The 11,003-nt window shown below is 45.2% G+C and overlaps 1 protein-coding gene across 1 annotated transcript in view; it reads left to right on the top strand.

The window, feature by feature from the left end:
- Positions 1-1,825: 1,825 nt before the first annotated feature.
- Positions 1,826-11,003, top strand: part of aatka (apoptosis-associated tyrosine kinase a) — a gene marked incomplete at both ends in the record, with an annotated part of 70,992 nt that continues 61,814 nt past the window's right edge. Inside the window, one exon of the mRNA XM_080723344.1 lies at positions 1,826-1,907. Coding sequence (XP_080579470.1) covers positions 1,826-1,907 — 82 coding nt within the window. The remainder of the gene's footprint in view (positions 1,908-11,003) is intronic.

Genomic DNA, 11,003 nt, shown 5'->3' with positions numbered 1-11,003 from the left:
CCCCAATGGTCAACTTCAACACACTGAAGACCAGCTGGTGCAATAATCCAGCCCCTCTTTGACTACGGAGTCCACGTATGGTATCGTGACGCCCCACAAGCCCTAAAAACTAAACTCCAAACAGCCCAAAATAAACTAATTAGGGTCCTGCTTAACCTTCCCTATCAGACTCACCTCACCGCTACTCACCAGTTAAGAGTGGGGTGGCTCAGAGTAGATGACAGAGTACAGCAACTTGCAATGGGCCTGGTGTACAAGATACACTACACCACTATGATACCCAAGTACCTGTCAAAATACTTTATAAACGTTAAGGATGTCCATAATTACAACACCAGAGGCAGTGCCACAGATAACGTTCAACCCAGAGTCAACTCAAAGAAAGGGTCGAACTCGTTCTTCTGCTATACCACAAAAATGTGGAATGCCTTACCGAAGGCCATAAAGGAGTGTGGATCACTAGCATCCTTTAAAATTGCCCTAAAAAAACACTTACAGGCAGCAGCCGTTCGCAACTGGTAAAAACCTAGCCCAACCCTCCCCTCCCTGTCCCTTCCTTGTATATACTGTACTTACTGTTTGTTTAGACTTACTGTTTTCTTATTTTTTTACATATCTACTGCATAGTACTGTGTTCTATTTGTCTGTCATTCAATGTTATATGAGATACTTAAATGGTTTCCTGTTGAAATAAGCTTAGTCTTTTCATGGATCTCCTTTTAGTAGACCTTGTACCAGTGAACTGTACCGTCATGAATCTGTACATTTTCCTATGCAAACTTCTAATAAAGCCTTCAATCAATCAATCAATCAATCAATCAATCAATCAATCAATCAATCAAAATCTGGCTCTGAATGAACCAGAGCTAAACAGCTGGCATCTTTTATTTCATCTTGTTAAGTTTTGTAACCTTATATGCGTCAAAAATGAGCCAAGACTCCAACGTTTGCACTTGTAATAATGCATGGACCATCATCCCATTCCAAGGAGATATCGATGAAATGAGAATAGTTTTTGTTTCACCATTTTAATTCACACGTGTTAGGTGACAGGTATAAATCTGTGCAACACACCCCCTTCCCATCCCTCCCTCCCTCTCTCTCTCTCTCTCTCTCTCTCTCTCTCTCTCTCTCTCTCCCTCCCCCTTCTCCTCGGCGTCGGAATTAAAGGACAGATTCCAGCAGGATACCTTCACAAGATGTCGCTTTCTTTGTCTTTTGGCACCGGTGTCTAAAGGCACAATTACACAACGCAAGACAGATTTAAATCACGGTCTATTAAACAACAACAAAAAAGGGAGTAAAAAAAAGATATCTGCATATGTTACTGTTGGGTTGCTATGAGAAGAAGACAGTGCTGGTGTCGAAAGGAGGAATGCATCTGGAAGATTGCCAAATGCTTGGTGCAGTCGATTTAGGAAGGAAAACGCTGTAAGGTAACAGTCATTTACCCCGTTGAAAACCAAGTGCTCTTCTTTTTATGTCGAAACACCCGCAGCCTGCAGCGCGAGCATCAGTGAACCAGGACACCGTGTTGTGTTGTCAAACAAGTCAAATTAATGGGGTCTAATAATAATACCAAAGCCAAATGGAAACGCACGTTGTCAGCAGCATCAGTCAGAAGAATCCGCTTTAGCTGAGCATGGATGGAGGTGAATTCTCGGACTGAAGGTGTGATGGAATAAAATGCTGCGTACTGCAAGGGTGCCGTCCTTATAAATGCCCCACAGCAAAGATCTCTTGTTTTTTTCCTCTTTACCTTTTTTGTACTCGGGGCTATTGCTGTATATGCAGCCTGCAGCCCGTCTCTGACACAACGAAGAGGATGGTCTTCACCCTACATGTGATTGTCATGTCTTCAGCATTTTTCAATCCCAGCTTTGCATTCAGTTCCCACTTTGACACAGGTAAGCAAATGACATTGGTGATGATGATGATACATACTGTACAGTGCATGGAGGCCAGCAGCATACTGCTGTGTAGGCCCATCACCATGTGTGTGTGTGTGTGTGTGTGTGTGTGTCTTCAGCCTTTGCCTGTAATCATGATGATTTGTGTAATGATCAATTAGGTGTTAGCTGTGCTGCTGTTGACAGCAGTCGTGTGCCCCTAATTTTAAAAGTTGTGGACAAACAAGACAAACCTCTAATGCAACCTACACAACCACAATGTCAACGGCCATTTTAAATCATCAGCTTCTGTTTGCAGATATGTAATTCAAAGCCATCAGTCTCTATTGCAGCATATGGGGACAAACAGGGCAAAGATTTGTGCCTGCACTGTGCACTGACTGGATCTGCATCAGTCCAGCACAGCACGTACACCCCTGCAGCTGTGTATGAGTGTGTAGGCCTATGTATGCGCAGTGCACACGTGTGTGTGTGTGTGTGTGTGTGTGTGTGTGTGTGTGTGTGTGTGTGTGTGTGTGTGTGTGTGTGTGTGTGTGTGTGTGTGTGTGTGTGTGTGTGTGTGTGTGTGTGTGTATTCGGTGCATGAGTGTGTGTGAGAGAGTGTGCAGGTGTGTTGGCTGATGCTGTATGTTCAGGCATGATGTACAGATGCTGGATGTGCAGATTGTGTGACCACACAGACAACCCTGCTGAAGGAAGTACCCTCTTTCTCTCTGGTTCTCTCATCTGACAGTTAATGCGTTAATATCTGTAGTAATTTATCATATTCAGTCTGACTTGGTGTAAATGGACCCAGTGCAGAGTATAGGGTTGGGATCCGGAAACCGGATCCAAAATTGAGGAACCCGGAATCGGTTCCATCCCATTTGGAGCCGTTCCTGGAACCAGTTTAGATAACACTGACAGAGCTGGTGTGTGGACTTCACGTCTACAATTACAAATACCGGTGGTTCTCAATCAAAAAATGTCAAGGACTGATATTAACTCTGAGTGTACAAATGGAATCAAATGGACCCGTAAGGGTCCATTTGATTCATTCAAGGGTCCATTTGATTCAGCCTTACGGGATCATTTGGTTCCATTTTTACACTCTGAGAGTTACAGACCTGTAAGGGTCCATTTGGGAGCCCCTAACCTATAGGAACCGTTAAGGAATCGGACCATTAAGAGGGAATCGTTACAATCCTAAAGGATCCCAAACCGATAGTGCAGAGCCGTCATGGTGGAAAGCAGAACCCAGTGCTGCTGCTGCTGCTGCTGCTGCAATACCACAGGGCCATGGTGGTGGAAGTTACAAGGGCCTGCTGTGTGGACAGCCTTTGTGAGGTGCTTGAATTGGAACAAAATGAATAACTGGGTCCAAGTGCAAGAAAGGACTGAGAGTGTCCCTGGCCTGCACTGTGCTGTGCTGCTGTGCCGAGCATACAAATGATACGGTCATTCAAGCTCAATCTGCCCTCTCCACACTTCTCTGGGGCTTGAGGGCCTTCTCTCTTTAACAATCGCTTTAGTTTGTTAAAGGCCCATTTCAAAGAAGTTCTCTTAACGATTATACATACAGGGTTCCCACGGTCATGAAATTCCTGGAAATATTTTGAAATTAGAAAAATATTTTTCCAGTACTGGAAAAGTTTTGGAATTGATCAAGGGTCCTGGAAGGTTTCCTGGAAAAAATAGCTATGCATTGTCTTTGGTTATTGTTGTTGTTAATACCTCTGAAATGACAAATTAAACATTGGCCAAATTGTCAAATATTAGAGGAAGAAATTGTGAAAATAGCAGATCTACATGCTCACAACGCCACGTGTTGCGAGGCGTTGTGAGCATGTAGATCGGCTATTTTCACCATAAAAAAAATCCTCAACTCTTAGTGCTCGTCAGGGTGCCGGGGTCTCCAGTTCAAATATGATTATTTCGGGGGTCATGGCCTGAAAAGGTTGAGAACCACTGGCATTCACTACCTGTCTTTGTGCATTGCGCATAGGAGTAAGCGACTCATTGTTGAGCTGAATTATTGTTATATAGTCCTGGAAATTGGGTTAAATATTCTGAAAAAGTTTTGGAAAAGTTTTGGAAATTAATTGGTAAAAATGGGTGGGAATTACCTGACTTTCGCCAGATGGTGGCAGCATTGCGTTGCATTGCTTTACCATCTGGGCTCGGTCCGCCAGCGTTGATAACACTCGTAAAGTCCCGGGCCGGACCAATCAGCGGCAGCTATGGGCGGGCTCTGAGCGGCTCTGAGCCAATAGAGTGACGTTGCCTGAGTGCATGACGTTGCCTGTCTGCAACGTCATGCAGACAGGCCAATATGAGTGGTTGGAGTTGGCACTCCCAGACTGTGATAGAAACGGCCACATCCAATCACCTGCTACAGAAATTCAAAAAATGGCCCGCCCCTTACATAGAGTCTGGCCGAGAGATCCCAGATGTAAGGCAGAGCGAGGCACTGCTGCAACTATCTGGCGAAAGTCAGGTTAGGGTGGGAACCCTGTACATAACAATATCATTACTGAAGTGCAGCTCCACAGAAGATACAAATTGAAAAAGATCAAGTAGGTGATAGTATGATTAGGGTGCATTTGCTGGTTTGGAATGATATTAATGATGATAAGTATCATTTTAGATGTTTTAACAACAACATTCTAAATCTAGAAACTGCAGAAGTCTTTATGTCCTTGTCAATACAGGCGTTCCACTGAGGACATTGATAAGATGATAGCCTATCACATGACATCAGTTTCTTGCTTCTAAGGTTTCTTGCTTTGAGAAAGCATTGTATTATCTTAACAGATGCTACTAAGCACTGGCGTTGGGCCTTAATCTTCTCTCTGTGGGAAGTCATCCATGTCTATTACCTACCGTCTTTAACAATGTACTGCATATTTGAGTCAGTTTATCTTCACTTTTTACAGGGAAGTTTAGAGAGACAGAATTGCACCATGCAGCTTGTGACTATGTGGGCGACATGCTACTCAGTCTGATACCTATTCACCATGTACTGTACTATTATTAATGATGATGATATTTATGTTGGAAGAAAGATGCATACTTTTTAAATGCAATGGCCAGAAGGTCAGTGTTTAGTGCAAGCAGATGATTATAGAGTAACCTCAGCTGTCATGCTGAGCTGACACTATATTCATCTGTTTGAATTGAATTGTATACAGTAATTTGAAGTAATAAAACAGGCTTGATACCAGCTAAATTATGGGAGAAGAGCCCATTTCACTTTGGCCCTACTGGGCCTCTATCTAAAGTATTCCACTTTGTTTTAGAAACCCTCAATGGAATGTGGACAAATCCTTTTCTCCTCTTATTTTATTCGAAGTGAAAGTTTGAGGACATACCGGTAGAGTCAGAAGTGAACTGACAAACGTTACTGTTGATAACTTGCTCACAACAACAACACGTCATTAGGGGTGCCTTCTGTAATACACCCTGAAAGCGCTGGAGCGCACCCGGAGGGCTCTCTGTTCTTTGGGAAATTCAGAGCGCCGCTCTCGGGGAGCACCCGGAGCACACAATGACTGCTCCTAATGAACAGCCCGGGTTGCCCAAGCGTCCCAACAATGGCGGAGGAATTTGTTACAAAATGCAGTGGTTGCAGCTTGTTTATGACTCTAGTCAGTATTCAACAGCACACATGTTTGTTACTCTACTCAGTATTCAACACGGCAGCTACGTGTAGTAATCGTGTTTATACATGATGGGAGGAATTCACGTTCATTTGAATGAAGTCCATTAAAACATGAGGCCGATTTTTAAAATGCCTTTTAAGAGAGAGATTTTTCTCAAATGTTAAAAGATAGCACATGTACAAGCTCGCAGTGTGGCACAAAGTGATGTGTTGTGAGCTTGTATGACTGTTATTTCTGTCTGCTATGCAGAAGGCATCGCCGTCTGACGGTGGTTAGGGTTAAGGTTAGGTTTAGGCATAGTTTTATTGAGGCTAGGGTTAGGGTTAAGGTTAGGGTTAGGTACCGTCGGACAGTGTCTGCTGCAGAGGTGCCGCGGATTCATTTCCGGCAGTTGCCACTGCTGTTGCCGCTGCCGAAAAATGCACTCGCTGGCCCTCAAAATGCACTGGTTTTTATGGGTTAAAACATGAAAAAGACTATGTTAGTTAATGAGTATCTTCTCTGACCTTATGTGAATTATCCGAGCCAGCTGGTGACGTGATTAGAATCGTGTTACCTCCTAGGCAATGAAAGAGGAGCTTTCTGTGTTGGAGTACTGTTCTTTTTTTTTAAAGATTTGTTTTTGGGCTTTTTATGCCTTTATTCGATAGGACAGTAGACTGACAGGAAATGGGGAGAGAGATGGGGAATGACATGTGGCAAAGGTCGCCCGGATCGGGAATCGAACCGGCGACGCCAGCAGGCATCATAGCCTAGTATATGGTACGCGCCTTGACCACCAGGCCAGCGGGCGCCCCGTTGGAGTACTGTTCAAGTCTACATTTGCAGAATGTGTACGCTGTTGGGGTTCTGTTGCTTGGTCAAGGACACTTCAACACTAAGCCAGGAGGAGCCAGGGATCGAACTGGAAAGTGCAAACATTCAAAAAAGGCCACTCTACCCTATGAGCCACTGCCCCCAGCCAATCACTCCCACGGCCTGTACCCAGTGGTGTGTTCTAGACTTTTTTTGAGGGCATACTATAATCTATGATCTGCGGCTATTTGTGTGGCCAGGGCATACGCCAGTGCATAATGCCTACCTATACACTACTTTGAAAGGTTCACAAGGGCAATCAGGGCATACTCTTTTTCAAAAAAGAGTATGCCCGGCAGCATACTCTGTATACCCGTGACAGGTAGAACACAGCACTGCCTGTACCTTCCACAGCAGACAGCAGAGCGACAGCACATTTTAACCACTGCTTATTATTTTCGTGATTCTCTGTGCATCCTTAGCTTAGCTGCTTGGTGGTGTAAATATATTGACAATACAGTAGGTGTCAGTCTCCATCCCATTGACTGTCGGCAATTAGTGTTAATTGAAATGCCAATAGGGTTAAACTGTTGACATGACCTTTTTTAATCCAGCCGTGCATGTGCATGCAACACACTTTATAGTTCATACAGTACCCCAAATGTGAGTTTTTGCGCGCATCACATGAAGTAGGTGTAGCTGAGAGAGTAGAGTGGCCATCTGGTAATCAGAAGGTCACGTCTTTGCCTCCCGGCCCATGATGTCTACGTCACAGGGTTCTCAACCTGTGGGTCGGGACCCCCAGATTATTAACCTAATGTGCAACATTGTTTTCTCACTCAACAGGTAGCAAACCAACATAAAGGTTAAGTATATAGAGGGTTTATGCACATTTTTAAAGTGACAATTTAAGGACTTTTTAATACCTCTAAAATGACGAATTAAACATTGGACTAATTGGCAAATATTAGAGACAGAAATTGTGAAAATAGCAGATCTACATGCTCACAGTCACAACGCCTCGCTATTTTCACAATAGAACCGTGTTAGACAAAATGTAATTCCTCAACTCTTAGTGCTCGTCAGGGATGGGGGGTCCCCAGTTAAAATGTGATTATTTTGGGGGTCACAGCCTGAAAAGGTTGAGAACCAGTGGTCTACGTGATAAAGTGTAGAGTCAGACACTTACCCTCACCGATCCCCCCTGACCCTGAGTACTCATCATGACCATTTGAGCAGTCATCAGCTGGGTTGTGCATGTGTTTGTGAGACCCCCCCCCCCCCCCCACACACACACACACACACACACACACACACACACTGGAACATGTACTGTAAACAACACGGTTAATGTGTGATGAGGAGCTTACTGTTTATCAAACTCAAACAGGGGGTGTTTAAACTTGGGCAAAACTCCAGTCCTCCTCCCATCCCCTCCACATCTGTTACTTCTGCCCCAGGCTATGTTAGACTGGAGTAGAAGTACACGCACACACGCACGCACGCACGCACGCACGCCACGCACACACACATACACGCACACACTTGGTCTGTGGGCAGGAGCAGGAGAAGAATTACATAAGCCCTTAGGGGGAACAAAAGAGGCTGCAGCAGCATAGTACATAATCCTGCCTATGCTGGCATTCGCGTGCCAGGGGCAAAGCTTCATTTAAAGTCACCTGCGTGTGTCCAAATTTCAGCACCGCGGACAGAGACAGCAGACAACAACTTGAATAGCACTACCTGGCCGGCTCGCTGCTTCAGGACTATGGAGAGTTCTCATGCCAGGGGATTGGGGAGAGGTGTGAGAGCACAGAGCAGCCCTCGAGGCATTGTTTGTGAGAAAGTTATTTCACTGCTTTGTGCGTGCGTGCGTGCGTGCGTGTGTGTGCGTGCGTGCGTGCGCGTATCCCAGCAATATGCGGAGTAGTGTATTAGTGGAGATGGACAGCAAACAGGGAGAGAGAGGGAAAGATCGTCAGGAACGGGACTCGAACCCACAATGCACTGTCAGGCTACATTGGAGCCTAAGTATCCAGAACAATAGGCCAGCGGTCCAGGCCCCCGGCAAACTCTTGATGTGGCACCACGATACTGTATTCCAGTAGTCTGTCCTGGTGAGAAAGTGTCAAGCCAAATGTATGCTTATGCAGTGTCACGAACAACTATAGTAGGCTTAACCACTGGAACCCTAGCGTGATTAGCGTCCCTATACTGAGCATGTCATACTCATAATAGGCGAACATTAGGCCAAAATAGCCCAACATTCTACGAAAATAGCAAATAGCTCACAATGTGTCATGTTGGGACGCGTTGTGAGCATGTAGATCAGCAAATTTGGTGAAGATATTCGGTGTAGAGGAGGAAGGAGGGTGCCAGGGATAGAGCCCTGGTCTACCACTGGTTACCCCGTGGGCACAGTTACAAGAAAAACGAAACACATACACATACACACACACACACACACACGCACACGCGCACACACACACACACACACACACACACACACACACACACACACACACACACACACACACACACACACACGCACGCACGCACAGGAATACAGACAATGGCACATGTGAACATGAACAATATGCTGTGAAGTTCACCTTCTGTATGCAGGGGGGACAAAAGGTTCTCACACAGAGCGCTGCTTTCAGAATTCCTCCGACCATGTTGGTAAGACAACCGCTGCTGACTATTCCATTATTCAGCTCTCCATGTATAACAGCAAGCACTTGTGTTACATAAGTCTGACTCTGGGGCAGCTGAAATGGGAATGGAGTGGGTTTGCCCAGTCAGGGGGAAACATTCTACATATCCCTTCTGTACTCTCTATATGGGGACATGTGGCTTTTTCAGTGCACTCTTTGACTGCAGGCTGAGAGCGTGGGTATGTGTGCACATGTATTATTAGGTGGCTCAAGCTGTATTTAGTCTATCACAATTTTGGCATTTTATGGTGGCATTTATAGAGCACATTGTTCTGTGGCAGTGATGCAAAAGCCTTCAGGTTCGTGTCACAAAAGGTATGTATCTATTCTGGACTAACTCAACTCATGGTCACATTACATTTTGATGTTCTGCAGGTAAAATAACATCTTAGTTGCTTGACTGTTGAGTGTATGTGAAATGTATGAAAGCATTCAGCCATCACTGTGCAATTCAGACCAGATACCACTGGTTCCCCAGGGCTCCTTATGGCCTTCATGCAAAACACACACACACACACACACACACACACACACACAGGCACACACGCATGCGCGCGCACACACACACACACACGCACGTACGCACGTACGCACGCACGCACGTACGCACGCACGCACGCACGCACACACGCACGCACGCACACACACACACACACAGATGTACTTATGTGGCTACCCTGCCAAACACCTCCAGTCTTAGCTGCAAGTCTCTTGACCATTCTGTACATTTCACGGCTGTAGAGGTGCAATCACGCTGGAGCGATACAATTAATTATTAAGTCGATGTGATGGGAGGTACATGGTCCTGATATGTCAGGAGTCCAGTCTTTTCCTATTCGCCCGTTTGCCAGAGAGGCTTGCAGCATTGGGAAAGCAAAAAATACACAGATAAGATATTCTCGCACATTTTAACCACATCACCAGCTGGTCTAGAGGAGTAAAGTTGTCCTTAAAAGTGCATGTTCTCCACCTGAACTCCTCCGTTCAGCGATCTGTAGGTTGGCTGTCTTTGCCTGGAATTAATTGAAAGGCTAGCCAACCATGCCAGCAGCGATGCAGGGAAAAACGAAGGCAGACTCAGTGTTCCCTTCCTGCTCGCAGCCTTCCCCTCACTCTGGACCCATGGAGAGACAGCGATGACAGCCCTCTAATCTGGATCCATACTGGTCTCCTGGGCTTCCACTCCCAGTTAATGACGGTTATCATGTCTCTCTGCAGGCCCGGGCATCATTTTGCAGTGATATCTGCACTCAGCCATAGAAAGCACGGCTGGATGGATGGATGGATGGAGAGGATGGAAATGGTGGGGGGTGGTGGGAGACGAGTGCAACACCCTGTTCTTATTCTCCTCTCTCTCTCTCTCTCTCTGTCCCCTCTGCATTACCCAGAGGCTGCTGACACAATAGCATAACACAGTAACATAACATGTTGTGCATACATTCTAGAGGTGCAACTAATCGATGTAATCAATTATGAAATATAATTGATTTTGATCAATAATCGATGGGGGAGTGGTTCAAATGTAAAAAGATGATCAAAAAATGTGGAAAAAAAGAACAACACAGTGTAATCGCTATTTTGCATGACACCAGCTATATGAATAGTTAATCAGACTGGTTAATCAGACTAAACAATTTTGTTGCATAGTTGAATAGTCACTGATTTAAATAAACTAGTCCTGTGCCCGGGGGTGTGCACAGTATAATATACTGTACACTCATATTATGAGTGTACAGTATATGAGAGATTGAATGTCCTTGAGGAGTCTCAGAATGTTGGAGAACCCAACAGAATAGTCAGTTGACGTCCAGCTGTGCAATACCCGTTGTATCCGTCTGTCTGTCTGTCTGTGTCCCTTTCATCCATACACTATATGGCAGGGGTATTCAACTAGATGAGGCATTGGGCCACAATTGTAAAATGACTTGAAGTCAGGGGCC

Source organism: Nannobrachium achirus, assembly GCF_963921795.1.
Source record: "Nannobrachium achirus genome assembly, chromosome: 4".
In the NCBI taxonomy this organism is placed as follows: domain Eukaryota; kingdom Metazoa; phylum Chordata; class Actinopteri; order Myctophiformes; family Myctophidae; genus Nannobrachium; species Nannobrachium achirus.
The sequence above is the reverse complement of the archived record's forward strand: the minus strand, read 5'-3'. Positions and strand labels throughout refer to the sequence as shown.